The sequence below is a fragment of the Solanum dulcamara genome, chromosome 11 (genome assembly GCF_947179165.1).
Source record: "Solanum dulcamara chromosome 11, daSolDulc1.2, whole genome shotgun sequence".
NCBI lineage: Eukaryota > Viridiplantae > Streptophyta > Magnoliopsida > Solanales > Solanaceae > Solanum > Solanum dulcamara.
The window spans coordinates 37,120,018-37,143,942 of NC_077247.1; the positions used below are offsets into that span (position 1 = coordinate 37,120,018).

General features: G+C 32.1%; 2 protein-coding genes, 1 long non-coding RNA gene and 1 pseudogene across 4 annotated transcripts; 2 read left to right on the top strand and 2 right to left on the bottom strand.

Moving 5' to 3' along the window:
* The first annotated feature begins 567 nt into the window (after positions 1-567).
* Positions 568-1,440, top strand: LOC129873713 (uncharacterized). The gene is made up of 3 exons (XR_008762744.1): positions 568-720; positions 821-914; positions 1,013-1,440. It is a non-coding gene; the product is annotated as an uncharacterized LOC129873713 (long non-coding RNA).
* A 5,238-nt stretch (positions 1,441-6,678) lies between these two features.
* Positions 6,679-13,956, bottom strand: LOC129872097 (glycine-rich domain-containing protein 2-like). Of its 2 annotated transcripts, none has more exons than XM_055946969.1 (9): positions 13,852-13,956; positions 13,036-13,215; positions 12,578-12,695; positions 12,227-12,481; positions 11,287-11,742; positions 9,528-10,066; positions 8,884-9,082; positions 8,032-8,187; positions 6,679-7,946 (listed from the first exon to the last, which is right to left on the bottom strand). In XM_055946969.1, exons 2-9 carry the CDS (start codon positions 13,212-13,214, stop codon positions 6,972-6,974), a joined length of 2,877 nt encoding a protein of 958 aa, XP_055802944.1. In that variant the 5' UTR covers position 13,215; positions 13,852-13,956; the 3' UTR covers positions 6,679-6,971. The 2 variants fall into 2 exon arrangements, with proteins under 2 accessions (XP_055802944.1, XP_055802943.1); XM_055946968.1 differs by having other exon boundaries at positions 13,036-13,251; positions 13,852-13,933.
* Positions 13,957-16,317: 2,361 nt separating this feature from the next.
* LOC129873630 (uncharacterized) lies at positions 16,318-17,313 on the top strand. Its single transcript, XM_055948760.1, has one exon. The coding sequence runs from the start codon at positions 16,500-16,502 to the stop codon at positions 17,181-17,183; it is 684 nt and encodes a 227-aa protein (XP_055804735.1). The 5' UTR covers positions 16,318-16,499; the 3' UTR covers positions 17,184-17,313.
* A 2,089-nt stretch (positions 17,314-19,402) lies between these two features.
* LOC129874464 (protein FAR1-RELATED SEQUENCE 5-like) lies at positions 19,403-21,416 on the bottom strand (annotated as a pseudogene).
* Positions 21,417-23,925: the final 2,509 nt, after the last annotated feature.

Sequence of the window (23,925 nt, forward strand, 5' to 3'; positions counted from 1 at the left end):
ATTTTAAGTTTTCATTTTTTAACAAGATCATTACTATTAGAAAAGTATTCATTAAATGTGTTAATTAGATACTGTGAATAATTCTTCAACGCTTCAACCATGATTGATCTTGAGGAATTTCTTTTGCTTTAAAAATTCAACCAGTACACATTTTTTTAATTTTTTTTTGATTGATATATCAACAAATTTCAATTTTTTTGTTTAGTAGAGAATCATCAGTAACTACAAATATTATCTATAAAAAATTGCAATAGCGGGTAAATTACTTGATGGCGTATAAAATTTTACACACGCATATAATTTAATTTTTAAAAAATTTATGTAACATTATTTGGCTTGATACAAAATCTAAAGAAAAAAAGAATATTTTTTAACTTTGTGATTCAAAACAACATTAAACATTTATGTGACCATAAATCATTTCAATTTTAGAATTAAAAGTTATTTAAATCATGAAAAGATGATATATATATATTTTTTTATTTTTTTTTTAAAATCGATTTAAAAAAAAGTGCGTCCCATATAAACGGGACGGGGGGGGGGAGGGGGGGGGGGGGGGAGGGGGACGTTTGACCCCTTTAATCATCTCTGCGTGGCTGTATATAAATAATACATATACATTATCAAGTTAGAAATTGGTACTATTATTGTTGTTATAGAATTTCTTTGGAGCAAAGATGAGTGAGCCACCAAAGTACGCACATCCTTACCCTGCTCAAGGTATATATATTTTAATTGAGTTTTCAATTTCCTATACATTAATTATTTTAACTTTGATATTTTTTTTTTCTGAGTAATTAATATATTAATTTCTGGTAAGGTTATTATCAAGGTCCTCCAGTGATGCCGCCACCACCTCAATATTATTATGCAGCTCCTCCCCCGAGAAGGGAACCTGGTTTTCTTGAGGGATGGTAAGTGCCCTTCCTTTTTTCTTTTTAATTCTTTTCATTTTCAACGAATTTAAAAAATTAAATCTTGAATCCATCTCTATTTATTTATGTTGGTGCAGTCTGGCTGCTTTGTGTTGCTGTTTCCTGATTGATGAGTGTTGCTGCGACCCTTCAATCCTCTTCATCTGTTGATATACGATTTTATTTCTCTCAGATAAATAAATATTGTACTCCTTGTTATTAGGATTTTTATTATATTTGAGTTTTACTTTTTCTTTTCTCTAGAAAAATGATAGTATTAAAAAAATTTATAAGTATTTTTGATGTTTGGTTGAGGAAAAAATTGTATCTTTATAAATTAAAACTGATTCTTGATCTCTATCACAACACAACAACATTCATGTGGTCGTTTATAGAGTATTGTTTAAGGGAGGTTTCTCTCTCAACAATTTAGATGTTATATTAGTTTCTTCTATATAGTTCGCTTGGTCAAATAATATTAATGTATTATAATTAATGTTTTAATATAATTTTATTTGTGATCTAATTTATCATCGTCACGATTTGTAATTATTAATTTTCGCTTGACGTTGATTATTTCGATCCCCCATCAGATGAATCACCTCTCTTTTCGTAGAGGCATCTACATAATTATGAAGAAAACTTGCAGTAAAGATTGTATTGAGATCACACTTGCAACATGAAGTTCAGCGAAAGTAATTAGTTACGAATCTGTTAAGGAGTTAGTTGAAGTTGTTAGCTAGAGTTAGTTTAGATATTTTATTACCTAATTTATTTTTCATTCAAGTTTGTTGAATTATATTTGTGAATAAGTGATTGTAAAATGAATACAAGGTACCTATTTATACAAAGGATGAAAAATATCTATCCTAACTAATATATGAAATCGAGACAGTTTCTCGTCTCTTCTCTTGTTTGCTGCATTGTTGATATTAGATGTTCACAATTAATGGTGATCATGAAGCTTCAATCCAAGCCTAAGTAGCTGGATTTCACAGATTGTTCTATATCCACTTTCCTCCATTTACAATTTGCTCCTGTCCTTCAAGCGCATATTATATATATCTAATCTCAAAATTTATCTTTTCTTTTATTAGTTTTTGTCTGGTGGTCAAGTTAATTAAACTGGCCTGGTGTGTTCATTACTTATAAATGCACGCCCTTTTACTTAATTTGTTAAAATTTACAAGTGAAGCTGGTAGTGAAGAACTTTTTGGTAGGGATCAACCTTTTATTTTGTAGTTAACTCATTCGGAGTTTGAATTAGTCAAGTGAGTAATCTCAAATACTTAATATTTAAATAAAAAAAACACTTTACGAAGGGAATTAGAAAAGCTTCATACACATAATTTTCAACTTTCGGTGAGAGAATAATTATGTTTGAAAGTGAACATAAATAGTGTAGTAGCTGGCTAGTAGTGTTGGGGTCCTTCCATGTCTACATCAGGTTTGAATTTTCCAAATGAACAAAAAATGAACCAGAAACACTTTGTACAACTAGACTTTTTTGCATCAAAAATTAATTTGAATTCTCAATCAAATGGAAAAATATTGTTTCTAATCACAAAACATAATGAAGGAATGGGGTCTCTTTAAATTAACTGGAGCAGCGTAACACATACTAATTATAGCCAGCATTATTGACGAAATGACACTCTTTTCAAATTGGTTTATACTTTTCACTTCATCTTTTCCGTGGTAAAAAATAGGGATGGCAATGAAGCAGTGTGGGTTAAGTCTTAACTCCGACAACTTTTAGCCCTTTTTGCCCCGCATGTCACTTTTGTTGTATGATGAAAACATGAATCACGTGTAGGATATAATTTTTCTACAATAAATAAATAATTTAGCGGCAATAATATAAATGTTATTATATTAAATTTAGCCGGAATAATAAAGATGATATTTATAACCAGCACTCTATATATAAATGTCAGTAAAGATTTTAGCGATTCTAAATACAATGACATTAACTTAATTGCTGTTATATTTTTTTACAACAATAAATATTATTGTTAAAAGGAAAACTTATTGCCACTAATATAAATGTATCTTTTAGGTTGGTGCTTTATAGAAAATAACAAGGCATTAGGTGAAGAAAATCACATGTATATACTTGCTGGTACACACATTAGTATAATGTCTGGTCTATTATTTTGTTAGAAAGCTATTTCTAAAATGAAATTTGGGGTTTCTCATAAATATTTTTTTTTAACTATATTGTTTCTAAATCATTTTGATTAGTGAAATGGTCACTGAATATTTTTGATGAATGGAACAAGACAAATCATAGAAAAGTAGAAATGAATTTTAGATCCATGTTTTCCTTAAGTGAGTATCACATTTAGCAAGATGTGACTGATTATGTTTTATTGATGTTCCAAAAATTGGTTTAACTACATTACCATATAAACTTGTTATAGTATGAATAGTTGAATACTCTAATATAGCGAATGAAATCAATCCGCAATCCGCCCGCTTTAATTTTTATAAAATTGATTGAGCCCTACCGCCTCGCATACATCTAAACCCACCCCGCGTTACATAGGCTTAAACTCGTCCTTTTTTTCCTCCGCCTCACTCTATTGTCATCTCTAGAAAAAAAAACCACATATGGAGGCAAATCTAACTTCAAATTTAATGAGTTCGACCTTCAAAATTTTTAATACTTAACTCATTATATTCTTAAAATTAGAGATGTATCAGATTTAATATGTACTCTATCTGTCTCAAATTATCTGTCATTTTCTAAAAATATTTATCTCAAATTATTTATTATTTTAGAAGTTGAAGGCAAAATAAATTAATTTTTCCCCATGTTATTATTTAGTGTAGTTTTACTTGAAAACTCATGAGGTTGGTTTTTTGAATTACAAAATAATAAAATGAATCATCCCCTGAGCAAACCCCCATCTTCTCTATAGTGGATATATTTCTACTACTAGACCATTGATACTCATTGGTTAAAAACTATTTTATTTTTTATTTATATTCTTTAAATTTTTATTTTCTTGGAAAAAATGACCTATCGAGGTGCTTTTTTTTTTTAAAAAAAAAAACCTTACCTCAGGAGGTTGATTTGCCTATTTGTTTTTTTTTATAACTGTGTAAGCAAGAATATGAGTAACACATAGAAAGCTATCCATGTTTGGTTGGAATTTAAAGAAATTTAATCTCCGCACAGAAATTAACATTAATTAATTCAACATTTGATTGATGTTTCCTCATAAGTGATATTTATATAGATAAGTAGGAATCTATGAATAACTTATGTTTTAAATTTTAAATATTTCAATAGGGTCTTTCCCTATTCCTTTTATATCGCAGGTTAAAATCAAAAAAAATATTTGTTATTTTTTCACTTTATCGATAAAATTCTAAGATGCTCAAAATATCAAACTAACTCTCATAATAAGATTTTTTTTTTTTGTATATTGCATACCAATATATAATACATTAAACTATATATTCAATAAAAAATAACCTCAACTTTATATAATGCTTGCATTATTACCACTAATTTCGACATAACTTGCTCCAATCCAAATAATTCCTTAGACTTTATTAGTCGAAATGCAGTTTCTGATTTGGATATTTGTCAAGAAAAAATCTTGAAGTAAAAAAATATGATAAGGGGGAAGAAATGGAAGAAACCTCAAAGTGTTCTCCTCAAAGCAGCAAATTTCTTTACTTATAGAGTTCAGGAACTTAATAATCACTTTAGGATATATCAAAAAATAGTTTTATAAAATTTAAGCATTAAATGAAATCAAAGCTCATACATCATTAAAGACCATTTTGATCATATTACCAAATAATATGCGTGTTATGTTACCCAAGAATTGACATATTATTTATCACTTATAAAATTATGATGAGAGAGTTACAAGTCGTATACCTCATTAATAATAATAATTAGGGTTGGTCCCTCCATGTCTCTATCATGCTTGAATTTTCTAAATAGGTAGCTGTCAGGGAGAAGAAATGACCAAATGCTTTTTTTCCCCCCAATGAATTGACTAATTGCAATAGAATTATTTATTTATCAATTCATTAAAGATATGATTGGTTTCAAGGAGCATATAACATTATTTACAATTTAACTCCGGAATATCATTTCCTAAAAAAAATCATGTTCCAAAGAAACAAAAAAAATAGTTTAGTTATGAGCAATATAATTAAAGATCTTAGGAATGTGTTGAACACAACATGATCTAGGTATAAAAACATGTTCAAATATCTTCACAAGCTTTATTCATATTCCAAGCAGTTTTTGCAATTTTTTGCAATATGCCTATCACCCCTTTTAATTTAAAGTTTTCTCCATCCATTATGTATTTTTTTTTCCACATGTGTCATATTATCATTACGGTCAAATTCAGCACACTAACAAAGAACAATTATTTGCCATGTTAACATTCCATTATAGAGTTTAGTAATATTCTCAAGATCATTCAATTAATACTGCTCATTTTTCATATTATTTGACAATTATAACATTTTAAAGGGATTTTTTTTATAAAAATGTACATTCCAATATAAAATATTACATCTACATGGCCCGTATTTTCACATTACAGCCTCATTACCTCCCCCCCCCCACCTTTTTTTTTTTTTTGTAACAATGCTTATACACACGGTATACAACATCATACACTTATTATACACAATGTATAAACTTTGTATAAAGTGCATTATAGTGTATAAGAGGAACTTCTACACACTCTTTTCAAATCACATCTGTCTCATTTTGAGAATAACATCTCTTATACATACGATTCACATGATTCATTCTTTTCCTAATTATATTGTTCACTGATAAAGTATTAAGCACACATTTTCCAAGAAATTATTTCTAATTACAAACCATCGAAGGAGTTTAGTCTCTTTAAATTAACAGGACAACCATTACACATAATGGATTAATGGCCACTCTTTCATAATTTATCTCTTCTTATATTTCCACTTTAGCCTGGAAAAAAAGAAGAGGAAGGCTATGAAGTTAACACCGTCATTTATTATATGAAAAGTAAGAGTAAAAGAGAAAAGAGCTAACATATTTTTTTCTTCACGTCTTTTTTCTAGTTATCATCCTTTTTTCCTTGTAATAAAAGGTTGGTAGTGATGAAATTCTTCCATAGACCCCACCTAATGGGATTTCACGGGGTATGTTATTGACCTAAACCATAATTGTGCAAGGGAATTGTTAGAGGCATGTTTGACATTGTTCTACCAATGAGACCCTTTCTTAGTTTCTTTCATTAGCATTTTATTTCAATCTAGGATAAGTAATTAGATGGATATTATTCAATAGATTAGGAAGAATTCAAGTTCTTTACCATGATGGTGTAAAAATAATTTACATGCTAGCTAAGCTTGATGTAATTTAACAGGTTATCAAATCTTATTGTCAGGTACAAGCGTAAGAAGTTACTAGCAGTTGGTTTTTGAGTGACCTGATCAGGTATAGTCATTTTATGCATCAGTAAAGCTGTCAACAAAACCAATGATGACCTATTCATTAACAAGTAGTTATGCTCCCCAATTTCTTACTTGACTCTGTTTTCAAAATAATCGTTAGTTTCATGCAATGCAGTGAAATGAAAACTTACCAAGAAGAGAAGGCAGGTGGGCAGCTAACTGGGTGATAAATGGTGTAAATACACGATAATTTGACTGGTTCCAGCCACGAAAACTAGCAAATAATTCAGCTTCAAAGCAATATTCATGTGCACTTCAATTTTAGGAACATCAAGCATTGAAATGATGGGCAAACGGCACTCCTTTGCATTATTCTGTAATTGTATTTTACGCAAACAAACAGACAAACCAGTCACTAGAACAACATATAATACAACCTGATGACACATTATTTCCTTTTTACATTCATAATAATACAACAAACAGTTCCAACAGTTGAAGTACTGATTAGAAGACACATGAGTATCATCAAGAGCTTAGTGTGTAGTAATCTGGTAAGGATTCAACAAACATAAAAAGCATGAAAGTGATGAGGACTTCATTAACTTTTATTATTAGCCTCCTTTGGGATGTCATTTATGCATCAACTTCAACAGTTTTCACAGATGCCAAACCATTACTACATCCACCGCCACCACAGCCACCACAACCACTGCTTTTCAAACTATTACTTCCACAACCACCACCACAGCCTCCACAACCACTGCTTTTCAACCTACTTCCACAACCACCACTACCACCACAACCGCTGCCACCACAACCTCCACAGCCGCCGCTTTCTATCCTACTTCCACAGCCACCACCACCACCACAGCCTCCGCTGCCACCACAGCCTCCACAACCACTGCTTTTCAACATACTTCCACAACCACCACCACCACCACAGCTTCCACAGCTGCCGCTTTCTAACATACTTCCACCACCACCACTACCACCACATCCTCCACAGCCGCCGCTTTCTAACATACTTCCACAACCACCACTACCACCACAGCCTCCGCTGCCACCACAGCCTCCACAACCACTGCTTTTCAACATACTTCCACAACCGCTGCCACCACAGCTTCCACAGCTGCTGCTTTCTAACATACTTCCACAACCACCACCACCACCACAGCCGCTGCCACAGCCACCACAACCACTGCTTTCTAACATAGTTCCACGATCTCCCCCACAGACACCACTACCGCACGCACCACAACCACCACTCTCTAATTTGTTTCCACAAACAGCACCACAACTGCCACAGGCTCCACTCCTCATAAGATTATCGCAACCACTACCACAGCCTCCAGTGATCGCTCCGTTTTCCGGTGCTACAATGTTTCCTTTGGTGGCCTCCAGGTCCAACTTCACCCCCTTCTCTGTCTCAGATTCCAGATTAGCTCTGTCGTCCTCTTCATGGCACACGTCAGTTTCTTGACTGGAAAAATCCTTCTCTTTCGAATGTTTGGCACTTCCTACCAGGCTACTGTACCCTTCCTTCTTCAACGTATCACAAAGTACAAAAGCTGTTATAGAACCAGGCAAAAGAAACCACTCCTCTTTCATCTGATTTTACATGGAAAACATATCTATTAGAGAAATGTGATTCCACAAGTTGAAACTGGAACAAGAGTATAACAAAATAACTAACATTGATAACTCCAAACTTCAAGTCAACCAATGCCACTGCCTTTCCATAAGGGTCCTCTGCAGAGAATTCTACCGCTGTCATAAAATCATCTTGACTTCTTTGCTTTGTGCAATGCTTGTGCTCATACTCCAGCCTCTGACCACGGAAGAACTTTACCTGTGCAAAATATGAGTGTGGGAACTATAAACTCATGGAGAGCCAGAACAATGTAAACTTGTGGAATCATCAAAAAATATGGGTAACACCCAACAAATTCAGCTATGTCACAAGTTTGAAATAAGTAAGTAAATGAGAAGCTGTATAAAAGAACTTTGATCGCAATACTCAAATTCATAATCACCGAAAACACAGAAATAGTCGCTTCAAATTGCTCAGAAGTCCACAGATGATGACATTAAGTGTATGGGTATTAAGGCGACTGAAATTGTTTGACTTACAAATAGCATTTTGCAGCAGCCAGAACAACTACCAAATTTAATAACTTAATACTAAGCTTTGTAATGTTCCAAACACCAAATATTTCCGCAAGTGAAAAATAGTAAGATAATGGCTGCCTAGATGGAATCATCTAAGAAGAACTTAGAGGTAGAGGCTCTATTACATAGTGTTAGCAGCAAAGCCATGTTCCCAGGAGAACTCAATGAGGAATGTGAGATAAATCTTCAATGAATGATAATTGGTGTCTATCAGCAAAGATGCATTTTCAGAAAATCTGATAGGGGCATATCAATCATCTAATAGATGAGTGTAAGAAAAAAGAAGTAATCTACTTTCAAATGAGCATCGTAATCTACTTTCCCCTTGTTTTTGAGGAAAAAAAAAAGAAGGAAGAGGTTACAGATAAACACTCACATTCCTGTGACCAGCCAACTCAAAAAGGTAGCCATCACCGCTGCTGGATGTTTGAAGTTGAAGAGACCACTGAGCATCTAACAGCAACCACTCTTTCCCTACTAACTCAGCAAGAGAATGTACCTTGCCGGACTTGCTGATGCCAACCACCTCTTTGTGCAACGTAGAATCATTTTTCCCCTTGGATTCCTTCGAGTCCCTACAGTCAAACCATGAACAGAATTTCAAGCAGCAAGGAGAAAAGGTAATGACGGTTTTCTAACTTCTCATACATCTTTGGTGAAATTATCGGTTTAACTTAAAACTTTCACCTACAAACACAAAGGTCCATGACAGTTAGAATATCAAATAGGTACCCTAATACTGAATTAGGTTCAACAGACAATTCATAAAAGGATTACCCCCAACTTCATTTCAAAGAAGAAAAAAAAAAGCTTTCTGAGGAATTTGATGGCAATGTCAAAGTAGCAAATATTTTAGATGATACCACAACTCCACAAGAAATCATCATCATGATTCTGAAGTTAACCACGAATAAATGGACAAAGAAAAGAAAGCAGATAGTATATCAATAACAGGCACATCCATGTTAAAGTCCCTATCCGAAACAAGATCAACAACTTAAAATGCTTAACATCAAGTACCTCATTTGAAGGCTAATGACCTCCTCACCAGCATCATCAATGACATGAGTCCAATTCTTAGCATGCTGAATCCTTCCAGGAAGTGGGAATAAGCAAGAATTTTTGGAGAATGCTCGAGGATGAACAAAGTGAAAGACATATGGTGCTGCAGTAGGTGTTGTAACTGAGACAGCCACTTGTAAACAGATTGGCTTTACGGTTTCCATTTTAGAGCTTGGCACAACTTCCAACCACTTTTCCATTGTAAGTTTTGAAGTCGGGCATACTAAATCCTCTAAAGAGACTTTAGCGGAACCCATAGATTTAACAGATTTTGGAATAGGCAAACCAGACGATGAGCAGGACATGAGATCAAAAAGAAGGTGACCATTAGGTTCACACTGGAAATATGCAACCTGTTTTTCCCCAGTGACGGACAAAATAGTAAGTTTTCTCGTTGCATTGAAGATTCTATCAGGCTGAGTCTTGCTAAATGAGACAAAGAAGCTTCCCTTGTGTCCTTCTGGTAAGTTTCTGATATTTACGAACTCTAACATAACCTGTAAATAATTAGAGAAGTTACTAAAGTTACAACTTTTTGTCGATTGACTAATTTGAACATAAAACCACTTAATAAGAAACTTGGAAATCAGGTCTTCATAATCAATAAAACAAGTAGATTATTTTAAGTGAAGTGATTAGGGGTTTCAAATGGGCGGGTTGGGTTGAAATTGGAGATTAAAATAGGTTGAAATAGAAATCGGGTTAGATCATGACCCACCCAAATTTACTTTGGGCTCAAATGGGCTAAAAATTGGGTTAGGTCATAAACCGCTCAATCTCAATAATTTTAACATATTGTTATTTATCTTTCATGACCACAATTTGAATTTCAACTCAAGAAAATAAAAAAGAAGAAGATACAAATGGATAGATAAATCCTAGAAGATATAAAATAGATAGTAATTCATACTTTCAATATGGGAACATATATTACACCAATGCAAATAAAGAGTCTTAAAAACATATTGAAATTGGAGATTAAATTGGGCTCTATTGAAGATTCTTTTAAAATGAGTTAAGACTTGAATAGGTTGAGATTGACTCAATTCAAATTATCTTGAACCCAACCCATAGGTTGGGCGGGTTATCTATATTTGGGCTCATTTTGATACCCCTATAAGTGATCTAGAAATCTAGGTTGGACATTAATGTTCTTTATATCAGAGAGTAGCAACGTTCAAGATAGGCCCTGAAGGATGCAATTAAATGAATTGACATCATACCTGTCATAGCAAGACCAGACATAGATAATGATTGTCTTTAATGCTATGTCGCTCGGACTCTTCAAAAAGGGCAATGGATGCTGTCGGATTCTTAAAAAGTAGTGTATTTTTGGAGAATCCGACACGGGTGCGGCATCGAAAGTGAAGAGTCCGCGCAACTTAGCTTTAATGTCAACGTAGGATTAAAGTTGTAATATAATTTTCTATATTGGAATTAAATTATATACTTGTAAAATAATATGGCTCCCCTATGATCTCTAGCATTAATAGCATACTTATTGAAAACAAAAGATCACTCTTTAACATACATATAATTAGGTTTTTCAGCACATTCTCCAGATCTCTCATCCTTACACTTATTACCTTCAGACATAAGTTTGGAAATGGAATTCATTATATGCAAGTATCCTAGATATATCAGTAATATTGAATCTCAAAATATGTAAACAATGTTGAGAAGACAAACCGAAAAGTAGAAAGATGCAGAAAATTACTTCTACTGCTTCCATCTCAGGATATTGCATTATCTTTTGGTGCTCATGGAAAATATCTGTGTTCTTGCTTGCAGGGTTGGAGGGATAATAAGAAGTCCCAAGAGGAGATGGTGAACTGCCTCTATACATTGCACCTGCCCTCCAATATCTTACACCATATGTTTGTTCCCACTGCTTTGTAGTTCGAGAAAAGCCAGTATCCAACTTTTTCCCTTTTGTTCGGTCTGAGTCAGTGTCATCATGTTCTAACACCTTACCCATAATGTCAACAAGATCTTTGCAATAAGAAGCAGGATGTAACTGGTGAGTGTGCCAGATGAGGTCTATGTCATAAGTTGGAACAGTGAAGCTCTTAATCGATCTTTCCTTGTTTCTCCGGATCAGATGTAAGAAACCCTTGTATCGAGCAACAGCACCTTCAAGATAGAGATCGTTGTTTATGTGTGGTCTAGACACCTGAAAGAAAAACATAACATAAGATTACAAATAACATATCCTACTTGGATAGATTTGTTTATCAAATTCCAAATCATAGGAAATCATACTTGAAGCATTTGATATAAAGAAAAAGGACTTTTGCATCACTGCTTAATGGAGTAGATAACAAAAAGAAGGCCACTAGAATCACGAAGGATAATATTATTTCCACAACAATTGGCAGGAAAACAGCTGAAGTTTTTTCTCTGGCCTCCTAGGTATCCATAAGGATGGGGTGGCAGGCAAAACGAATGCCTCGTACACCTTTCAACTTTGGATTTTCCTTACTATCACTTTCAGAATGAGTGCTAAACGATTCTGTTTATATGGTTCGACATAAACCATTGATTCTCAAGCTTGGCATTCAAATAAACAAAACAGAAGCTTGTGAACTGTACAAGTCTGAGTGCTGAATATGATGTGCTATACACACAAAAAAAATTCTTAGCATCCTCTTGCTCACCTGGTAAAAGAAAGGGCTTTGCCGTGTAACAGCAGATACTAGATCATAATCACTGCACTTTTCAGCTTGTATAGCTTTTGCATGGACATCTTCTGAGAGAGCTCTTGCTGTGTCCAAATCATAAGGTTCATTTATATACAAGTGTTTCCACACTTCTTCTGTATCCTGTTTTGATTTTGCATTCATAGAAGATACAACACCATGGTTGTCAAGAATTCTCCCATATAATTTCTCACAGTCAGTCTTGTATCTAACCTGAAAAAGATGGCATAAAGGACATTTTAGTATGTAATAAATAGTTTTTAGTCACAGAAGTTAAATAACAAATGTTTCACTAGTTTAGACACCTACAGGATTGAGCCTGTGACAATGCCAAATCCATTCACAATCCAAAGGAACAACCAAAGGTCCGTCAAAGTAGGGAGACTCAGAGTGTTTTGCCAACAGTGGTAGCCAACATGAGTAGTACCTGAAATTGGGATTTTAATTTGCATGTTCTCTAAATAGAAAAAGGAAACAAGTGAGCCACCCCCTAGATAGCAGAAACAATCTTCAAATCCTTTCGAAATTCACAAAAATATGACAAACTGAAAATGGAAAAAAATATACAAGATAAGCACGTCTGCTGAAAAAATTCAAATGATATAACTATCATATACCATAAGGAATTAAAGAAATGAAACATTAACTAGTACTATTACCTCAGATCAGAAGAAAAAGAGAACGATTTATAAAGTAAAGATTCCAAATATTCAGTATTTATAATCGGAAAACAATTAACAAGAGATAACTTAGAGATTCTGTATTACCTATAAATGGCTTTATCCAGGCCACGGCCTTCATACAGCCAACGGTTTCTATCAACGGTAGCAAGAAACTTGAGCTGTTCTTTGGCTGCAGCAACAAGGTTCACATTTATCAGTGTCTTCTGAGCTTCATTCCATTCTAACTTCTGTTTCATCTCCATCCTTTCTCCACTAATATCCATTCTATTGTCAAATTGAAGCATGAAGGTTTATCAAAATCTACAAGTTTAAGTATAACAAATACAAATCACAGTTTTGTAGGAATTCATCAAACTACTCAAATTCTAGCACATCAATTCAGAAACTGAAAATTTATCCTCAGATAGGCATCGTGAGATAAACAGAAATATACAAATGAAGTTACAGAAGTAGATTAAAAAAATTCCCTTTTATATGATCTCCACGGATTTGTCATAGATCACTGAGCCAGTGCATAAAAGATTTTAAAAAATCACTGAATTACATCGATCACTCTTATTTTATGCAGAAAAGTTGATTTCACATCCAAATGAAGTCATAACAACGTTCAGTTATAAAATCACAAAATTATTAATAGCACGCAGAACACTAAGACAAATTAATAAAGAGAACGGAAAAGAGAAAAAATTGAACAAAATTAGGTAAAGAGCTTGGGAACCTCTGATAGAAAATAGTGCAACTAATGTAAAGACTCAACTAGGAAGATGAACGATACGTTGAAATAATTAGTGAGGCAGTTTATACTCAAAAGTCAATTGATCGGATAAAGAAACAAACAGCAACAGAGAAATCCTAATGCAAAGGAAGAAAGAGAAAAAATATTTCTGAATTTCGACTCACCGGAAAATGGAAGAGACGCCGATCGATCGCCGGAGAACTCCACCTGATATGGCGAGTTCTCAATTGGGAAATGCAAGATATTTTATGGAGTAATTTGGTTTCAAGTTTCAAATTTTGTAGTACGCGAAGAAAAGTACGATATCGTAATAAAAACAATATTTTATTTTATTTGTATATTTTAATAAATCAAGAAGTTTTTTGAATTATATTATTTTTAATATTAAATAAAAAATAATTAAATTTAGAATTTCTACAACAGTATTTATAAAATTAATTTAATAAAGTATATCTTTAATTAATTATTTTTTTTAAGTAATGTGCCTGGTCAGTCAAAGAATACAAAAGAGGGAGTAAATTTTAGTGGATAATTTAATTATTTCTTCTTCAAATTGTCTTTTGGAAGGCAGATATGGCAATGAATAAAAAGAAGTATAATGCCCAAAAGTTTTTTTCGAGTTTTGCGAAGTTGCTTCTGGCGAGGGAGTATTTTATTTTCTGAATTCAAATTATCAAACATTAAAATATGTATCAATCACAAATTTCCTACTTTGATTCTTAGATAATTGAGCATGACTCACGAGAAAAGAATACATATCTTGTTTATTACTATTATATGCCTTCACCAAACACGCAAGCCACGCCCATACTTAACATCATCAAAGTAATGTATTATTACCCCTTGTTTTGATTTATATAACATAATTAAAGTTCAAAAGTTAATCAAGTTTTATTTTGATCGAACTTTTTTTTATATGTTTTTTATAATTTTTTGCTAATTATACTCCCAAGTTAGTGAGAGTACAAGAGAGAAGCAAATACGAAAAGTAAAGCACAAGGTTCATTTTGTATTGTTGTACTACATAGTATATTGTAGTACAACCAGAACAATCACACAAGTAACGTGACTACACAACATTATAATAGTAACAAACAGTTTGTTTTATCCAATAGCCGGCTTCACAGTTGATTTAAGGGTGACCATTTGATTCTTCGGTTCAATTTTATTAAAATTCGATTCAAATTTTTGGTATTCGATTTTAAAAAGATGTGCACCATATTTTAAATTAAATTAGATCAATTCAATTTGATTCAGTTCAATTTTTTCAACTTTAATTTGATTTATTTTGGTGTTTTCAAAATGGTTTTTCGATACAATTAACTATGATTCTATATATGGCTTACTCATTAGTCAAAAGAAGAGATTTTTGAGTCTAGACGTGGAATCTATATTTCTTAGGTGAAGTTTATCGGGTACTTGATAAAAGTACAATATAAATAAACTACTTTGACTATGTCTTTGTTTCAAATTAGTTGTATAGGTAATCTATATCTTTTTCACTTTATTCAGATAATTTTAATATTTTATAGAATAATTTAAAATATACAAAAACTAGAAATATAAGCACTAAAACTCAAAAATAAAAAAACTATTCTTTTGTAATAATAGCAAGAAACTTCATTGGGTGAAGAGAGTAATGAAGAGTAAAGAGTGACGAGAGAGTGAAGCCTTAAAAATAGAGAGGACGCGGGGTGAACAGTGAATCCTAAAATTCTTTTAATTTAGGGCTCTAAAATTTGGGCCAAATTTAAAATGGGTCATTAATTTAGATAAAAATTAAAATATTTTAGTTCAAAATATACAATTAATATAATTTAAAATATTATTTTTAAATTTATTTATCCCCTAGCTCCTTACATAAATGTTCAAAAACTTTTGTTATTACTGTTGTAACCACCAATTTCACCTCTTTCCTTGCCACCTTATACATTTTCCTCCTTGTTCACTTATCCTCCTCATTCTTACTCTTATCAACTTTGTATAGGTTGTCTTCTTTGCTTTCATTTTATGTTAGACTTCACCATTCCGTCATAAGTCTCCTCGATGTCCACCAGAGCTACTCTTCGAGATCTTTAACACCTCTTTTGTAGCTTTTCTTATGCAACTAGTTATCTTATTACACATGATTATATCTCCACTACTTCCCTATGCCTAGGTCTATCGCCACCAACTTAACTTGATTTGACAAAAGTCAAATCACCCTATACGATCTTTGGTTACGTTGATCATGCCAAGTTCTTTTATTCCTCTTCGTCTTCCTATTTCTCTTAATCAACAAATTCATCACCAAAAACTTATATTGAGTTGTAAAATTCTCATCATAAATAACCTTGCGGTTATTATAAGCCTGTGGAAAGTGATGAAATGATCCTCATGCTTTGGAAAATTTGGGGATGAAAATCTATTTAACGTTAAAAAAAGTGACAAAAGTTTGGGGTTGAACTAAAAATGCACCAATATTATAAATATGAAAAATTATTAGCATATTAGATTTTGAGTTTGTCACGTGTCTTTTCGTTCAAAATTAAAGATAATTTTTTATCAAAATATAATGAAAAAAGTATATTTAAATCAAAAATATAATAATAGAATTATATTTAAATACAAAGTATAACAAAAAATATATTAATAATAGATGAATATATTTGATCCTTTCCGATATTGAATTTAAGCCCAAAACTGTCCTGTTATTTCTTGTAAGGTCACTTCTTGCTTTTGACGGCAGTGGGACTATCTGAAAAAGAGATAAAAGGAAAAGCGGCACCGTTTTAATCTCTCTTTCTTGATCAAGATTAATCGGGATTCATCAATGGAGACGACACACATGAAGAGCTTCCTCAACAAACTCTCCTTCACATCCATTACAATTGCAACACTAACACTTCTCCTCCTTTACCTCAAAACCCCAGAGACCTGCATCAATCCCCATCCAAAACCCCACCAAAAATTCCCCAAATCCACCTGCGATTTCACCCATCGGTCTTTCACCACTATAAACAAACACAATCACCGTATATGGTCTACCAAATCATGGATCCAAACAGTCCATTCTTTTACAGTCCAATTCCAATCCCTCCAGGCTCAAAATTTCTTCTCCAACGATTCTCGCATCTTAGTTGTGTCAGCCGGGGCGGGTCATTCTGTTATGGCCCTTAACAACATGGGAGTTAACAATGTCTCCGGTTTCGAGCTCGTTGAATCGCCTCCTCTCGTGCGCCGTGCGGATCCACACAATCTGCCCTTTTTCGATGAGATGTTTGATCTCGGATTCAGCCCATATTTAGAATGGGCCTTGTTTCCGGCCCGATACGTGGGGGAAATGGAGAGAACGGTGAGAGATGGCGGTGCGTGTGTTGTGGCTGTGGAAGAGTGTGGTGGCAAAGAGGTGAAAGAGGTGGTGAAATTGTTCAAAAACTCGAAGCTGTTGTTGGTGAAGAACGTGACTTTGGGTGGAGAAAGAAGGACAAGCATCGTAATGAAAGTTGTAAAGTGATTAATTAAGCCCAAAAAAATAAAAAATTGTAAAGTGACTGAATTTATTGTGGCACGAACACTGATATATATATTTTCAAGGTTTATTCTTTGTTCAATTCAGTTGTAATTGATTTGCTCAGTAACCATCGTTGATACTCCTGTTATTTACTTGTTAAATATTTTGTATTTTTTTTTATTAATTTTGACAAATCAAAAAAATAATATTTTTTTTAATATTAAGTTAATATTTTTGAAAAATATAATGAGTAAATATATTTAAAATTTTATTAATTAATAGGGGTAAAATGATAAATTCATTATATTAATAATTATTTTTTTAATAGATGTGTCAAGTTAAAATTTAACAATTAAAAAAATTGGAGGGGGTACTTTCTCCATTTTCCACATTATTTAAGAAAAGAATATTAAGACATTAATTAGACATTATTTTTCATATTTATTCTTATTAGGTACTCCCTCCCTTCATTATACTAAAAATAAATGTTCAGTTTAAAAAATCAATGAATTATTTATCTATTTATGTCCATTTTACTCTTGTTGTTAGATATTCTATTCAATATCTAAAATATTTTTCAAAGCATTAAATCTTATATCTATACTATATTAAAAACATGAAAATCCTTAAAATATTGATTGAACCTTTTGCTCTTCATTAAAACACTTTGCTTTATACAAAATTGTTTTTTTGCCATTTTTTAATTATTAATTAATTTTATTAAGTTAATGTAATTAATTTTCCTTCCTTATCTTTGTTTAGGAGTTCCGATCGCAAAATAAAAGGGCAAAAAGTTACATAATTTATTTAGACAGTGATTCTTAAATTGTATGGAAAAAAATTATGTAGCATAAGGATATTTTAACGTAAAAGTAAAGACGACGAAAAAGAAGTCTCCTTTTAGTCTAATTTAATCATATTTCTATTGACAATTTTGGTAAATAAAAAATAAAAAAACATCACAATTGAAGATAAAGTTCAAAATAAATACTACATTATGAATTTTGGAAAAATTACTTAATAATTGGACTCCAAAATCTGAATAACTTGTCTCTCAATAATATATGCTAATAGGACTATTTTTCATAAAAGATGATATATTTGAACAATACTAGATTTTGAAAATAAGGGAAAGATTTAATATGATTTAAATTTAGGCCTGAATCTGAATACACATCTAAATATTAAGATATTACATTAAGATTTGAATACCAAATAGTTAAAGACTGTCCGTTTTCTCAATATTTGAATATATCAAATTTGTCTATGTTATCTTAACCAACTAATTTAAAGTTTTTATATAGCGGTTGATGATGGTGATGACTAAAAATTGTGGTTGTGTGTGTTGATTTGGAATTGTACTACAATAGTGGTTGAAGGTAGTATTTTATGTTATAGTGATTGACAGTAATGATTAACCACGGTTGTGGGTGGTGGAGGTTGATAATTAGTAAGGATATGATTAGTGAATGTAATAATGGCTGGTGGTGATGATTGCAAATGATTGTTGGGTTTTAAAGGTATGAATAAGAAATGAAAGGTTGTGACATTTATAAAAGGTTGTGACCGTTCCAAAAGGTTGTGACTTTTTGAAAGATTGTGACTTTTTCAACAAAAATTGTGAATTTTTTGAAGAGTTGCGATTTTTGTGAAAGATTGTGATTTTTGTGAAGAATTGTGACTTTTTCGATAAGCCACAATAAGCACATGTTCACTACCCTTTGTTGTCTATAAATAGAGGATTTTTCTCTCATTTTTAAAACATTAAATTCTCCTTCTTCTGTATATATTTTCTTACAAGCAAAGTTGAGTCTTTGTGTGATTTTGTTGCTGGTTTTTGAGTTCGCTGAAATTATTGAAGTTTGAGGTACCGCTACTTCTTTAATAGTTTATCCGTTTTATCTTGGGAGGAAATAATCCTTAACCTCGGGTACAGTGAGGGGATTAAATTCCTTAAGGACACACAGTGAATTCTGTGGACTCGGATGCTGATTTTTTTTTCTTCATATTTATTGTTTCTAGTTTGCTAATCTTAATACAGAATGGATAACAATGATGACTAATGATAATGACGATTGATTTTGGTGATTCAAGATATTTCAGATGCAGGATTCTCAAAGAAGTTTTACTGATGAAACTTTCATGATATGAAATTCAGATGGAAAATCATAGTATCAGCTATTTGGTAAACAGAAACGGAAGATTCCAATTGCAAAGCCATGTGAGTAAATAAACACACAACCATCAATATAAAGCTTAAATTGCAACAGTGATCGCGAGTAAATTGAAAACAAAATCTTGAACAAAAAAATGTACTCTGGAACCTAGGATTATTTTCTACCAAAAGGAAAAGAAATAACTAAACACTAGATGCTTATTTCTCCATTAGTCTTGAAGCTCTAGACTTCAAGCTTAAGATTCATAAATCATAAATATTGTTGGTATAGATATGAAGCTGCTCTCATCAAATCCTGAAATAGTATATTTAAAAGTTATTTTAGCATGCATAGGTCTACAAATACGTTATAAATATGTAAAAACATGGCAAGAGCAAACCTATCGTGAATGAGGTGGGATATCCATTACGACTGTTATCAATTTGTTCTTGAAACAATTTTGAATGTGGTTGAAATTGCTTCTTTTTTTTTATATAAAAAAGAACAAAGCAAAAAGAACAGTTTATTAGGTAAATATAGAGGTACATAAAAATAAATTTTAATCAACATATGACATGGCCTGAACTATCAAAACAAGAGTTTTACCACTGTGGGAGCTGTACGAAGTGGTGATGGTGGTGTGCTTGTAGGTTCCACTTCAATATTGGAGCTTGAACTGTACATCAAATATTAAAGTTACAAAAGTAATAGTAAATAAATATTGCATTATATAATGTGAGATTACCTTATTCCCTTGCATTTGCCCTTGTCCTTGCCATTGCCATTGCCATTCTTTGAGATTTTGTTTTGCCCTTTTTGTTTCTTAGAAAAACCTTTTTTGACCTTCAGAGAGTTTTCTAGACCACCTCTCATTCTCAATGAGTGAGGACGTCCTTTAGTTACCACACAAAAAGGGTCAAGCAAGGTAGTGTTTTGTCTATACTCAGTTGTGTTTAGTTCCACATTTGATTCATTAACAAGACCATCATATACATTATCATTCTCAACCTTGTAAGAAAGTTCATCAAGTTCTTCACATAGTTGGGACAATCTTTGAGACGCAAATTTGTAATGCCTCTCAGACTTTGTTCAGACAGACCAAGAGAATGAATCATAATGTTATTGAACCATATATAGGAAGGCTTAAAATTATTCACATGCGATTTTTCATTTGAAAAGTCAGCAATTTTTTCTTTGGTTGCATACCTTGTCCACCGATTCAACAAATAACGCGGTGGAAGTGAGTAAATTTGTTTCTTTATAAATACCACAAGCACATGCCTACATAAGATTTCCATGAACTCAAACTTACGACAAGAACAAGTAGCTTCTTTCAGTATAAGACTCAATCTAACTGTGTATGCATGTGTTTGCTTTTGAAACAAATGAACTTTATAGATATATATTCCTTCCTTAACCTCAATCTTTTCTGAAATAAATTTTTGAGACTGAATCAATTTTTCTTGAAATTTCTGAAATAATTTTCTGGTATATACCTTTGCTGCTTCATCCTCCATGGAATATTAAGTCTTTAAGATACCCTTTAAATACTTTGTTTTATATTCCTTCTCCCTTATTTTATCATACCTAGGCATCAATAGCCTTATCATATTGCGCTACAAATACGCTCATTGGTGTACTAGAGTCAAGATAATCCTTAAAATATTTGTTCATACTCTCACCTCTTTGAGTTATTGACATTCTAGCAAAAAAATTCCTTCGCACATATGCTGAAATGCATTTTTCACAAATTGCATATATTCTTTGCAACCAACTATTTTCTTCCAAATTGTAAGTTTTCATAATATCAGTCCAAGTAGCTTCCAATTCCTCAGGCGTGGTTGTACCATGTAGACACTTACTAAACTTAGTTTTGAAATTATCATGGTCTTGATAGACATGACTTAAGTATTCGGGAATTTTCTTCTCAATGTGCCACATGCAAAAGTGGTGTGCACAATTTGGAAATACATTTGCAACTGCATTTGTTGTTGCAGCATCTTTATCTGTGATAATTGTACGAGGAACAACACCAAACATTGCCTCTTGCCACGTGCGAAATAACCACTCAAAAGTTTCTTGAGTTTCATTCCAAAGAAGAGCACAACCAAATAAAATGGATTGATGATGGTTATTAACTCCAGTAAATGGGTCAAAAGGCATCTTATATCTATTTGATAAGTATGTAGGATCAAAAATGACAATGTCGCCAAAGTTCTTATAAGCTATCCTAGACCTACCATCAACCGTAAAGCAATTAGCTAAATGGCCTTCTACATCCATTTGTATTGCATAAATCAGCCCGGGCTCTCAGATTGACGCTTTTGAAAGTACAACATCAATTGGACATCTCCTTTCTCAAGATTCTTTTGCCTTTTAGTACTTAGATAATTCTGGATGTCTCGTCCAGTTAAATTGAGATTCTCTACACCCCCTGCTTGAGTAATTAATACCGATGCAATTTTACTAGGACGAACACCTGAAGTATCTAATAGATCAATAAGATTCTTCTGAGCCTCAGACTTTTTCCTTTTCGAGCGCAAGAATTCGTCTATGTGGAGAAGCAAGTTCATGATTATGGTTTGAGACCAATCTAGCAAAACCCATTTTTCTTCTTCTTTCTTTGACAGATATATCATCACTTTGCACCCTTCTCTAGTTTCATCTCGTTGCATATTATTTTCGAGACTTTTTTTAGAGCGAAATGCTTTTTTTAACAAACAAATTCTTGACCTCTTATTGATTTATCTTTTCTTGATCTACTGATTCGATTTTTACGCACACTAAAACTAGTACGATGAGCATGATCAAGATAAAGCTTAAATGCAATATCAAATGATTGAAATTCCATACCGATATACGGCGCTTTAGATTCTTCATCACCAAAATGGGAAATAAATGGTACAATTGCATTTGTGTTACTCTCTATTTTCTCCTGTGAAGATCCTTCTGCACTTTGCTCTGGTAAGTTAGAGAATCCTAATTTGTCCTGCAATATATAGTTAATGGATGTTAGATGAACCAAAATAAGTATAACTTAAAATTTCATAACCCATCAAACAGAACTCCTAACAAGAACATTTTCTCAGGAATGCGCCACCAACAAGTAAAACTAAAATAAAAAAAAGAGGAAGAAAAGGGATTGTTTTTCCTTAACGTAGTTTCCATGTCCGGAATGACATAAGGGTTATCATCACTCATCTGCCATGAAAAATCATTGCATAACATTGAGCAATGGACGAGATAGAAAAAATAATGAATAAATAGTTACCATGAATTCGTTGATGAAAGTTTTAAATTGCTTTAACTTTGAAGCCGATGATTTGCTTCAATGTACTGCAGAAACAAGAATACCACGATGATGAAACAAGAACGATGAACTATTCCTAATTTCTATAAGTCATAACAGAATCCTAAACGAAATTGGTAAAATAAATTTGGAGTCCTAATTACCTTATACTACTATATTTAGAATCTCCTATATTTAATATTTATGTTTTATAAAATAAAAGTAAAAATAACTGAAAAAAACTTACCTTCTGTTACTGTTAAAGTTACTTGTCAGTGTAAAAAAAAACTCCACTGACAGTGGATACAGGTTAATTCCTAGTTATATTATATATAGTTGTATAAAGTAAATAGAAAGAAAAAAAAAACTTCCTTAAATTTCTTTTTCTATAATACTTCTATCTCATTCCGTTAGAAAGTTTAAAGGTTTAGATATTTCAGATTTAGAATTAAAACTTTTTAAAAATTCAAACAAAACACTTTCCGGAAAATGTATTCCTTTTTGTTTGAGTTTGGAGTTTAAGGTGATAAGGAAAATATTAAGGCGGGAACAAAGGCTCAAGCAAAAGGTTGTAATATTATCGATCAGGGTTGTAGTAAAGTGATAAGTATTCTTTTATTTTAAATTTTTAGATAATTTTTTTTTAAAATTTGTGAAATTTCGATTCTTAGTTTTTGTATTTCAAATTAATTTATTTGTTGCGTACTCATTTTTTTATTTTGATTTTTTTATATCTTTAACAATTGATAAGTCAGTTTCTTAATTAATGACCAAAGAAGTATTAACATTAGACGATTTTTTTATTTATAATTTAATTATCTTATATTTACAATATCATAGATTTATTTAATTAGCTTTTTCTGAATTTACTCCTACAAGCATTAGATATTTCTTATTTTCTCACTTTACATGTTTTTTTTTATAAAAAAACTGATACACCTAAGTTGCAACAAGAGAAAAGTATTTAAAATATTTATGAATGAAATAATATTTAACTAAAATTATGGAATTTGCCAAAGCAATTGAAAGCAAAGCAAATATATGAAAATCTAATCATGATTAGACCTTCACTTTAATTAATTAAATCTCAATCATTTATGTTTAATCATGATACATGTCTTCCATTTAAGTAATAACTTGGAGAAAATAAAGAGAGGCACTCCATCCAAAAAAAAAAAGTGTATCTTCATTTTTAATGAGCAGTAACACAGAAATTCTTTTTCAACTTGAGAAGGTCAGCAATTCAATCTTTACTTTTAGCACTAGAAAATAAATTGCAAAAATGATGCCTATACTATAG

What these genes read in the sequence shown, in the direction of transcription:
- LOC129873630 (XM_055948760.1), top strand. Translation starts at nt 16,500, where the DNA reads ATGGAGACGACACACATGAAGAGCTTCCTCAACAAACTCTCCTTCACA.
- LOC129872097 (XM_055946968.1), bottom strand. Translation starts at nt 13,235, where the DNA reads ATGCTTCAATTTGACAATAGAATGGATATTAGTGGAGAAAGGATGGAG. An exon ending in CTGGATAAAGCCATTTATAG is followed by an intron (nt 12,696 to 13,035) that starts GTAATACAGAAT and finishes TCCCAATTTCAG; the next exon opens with GTACTACTCATGTTGGCTAC. An exon ending in AGTTGGCTGGTCACAGGAAT is followed by an intron (nt 8,188 to 8,883) that starts GTGAGTGTTTAT and finishes TATTTTGCACAG; the next exon opens with GTAAAGTTCTTCCGTGGTCA.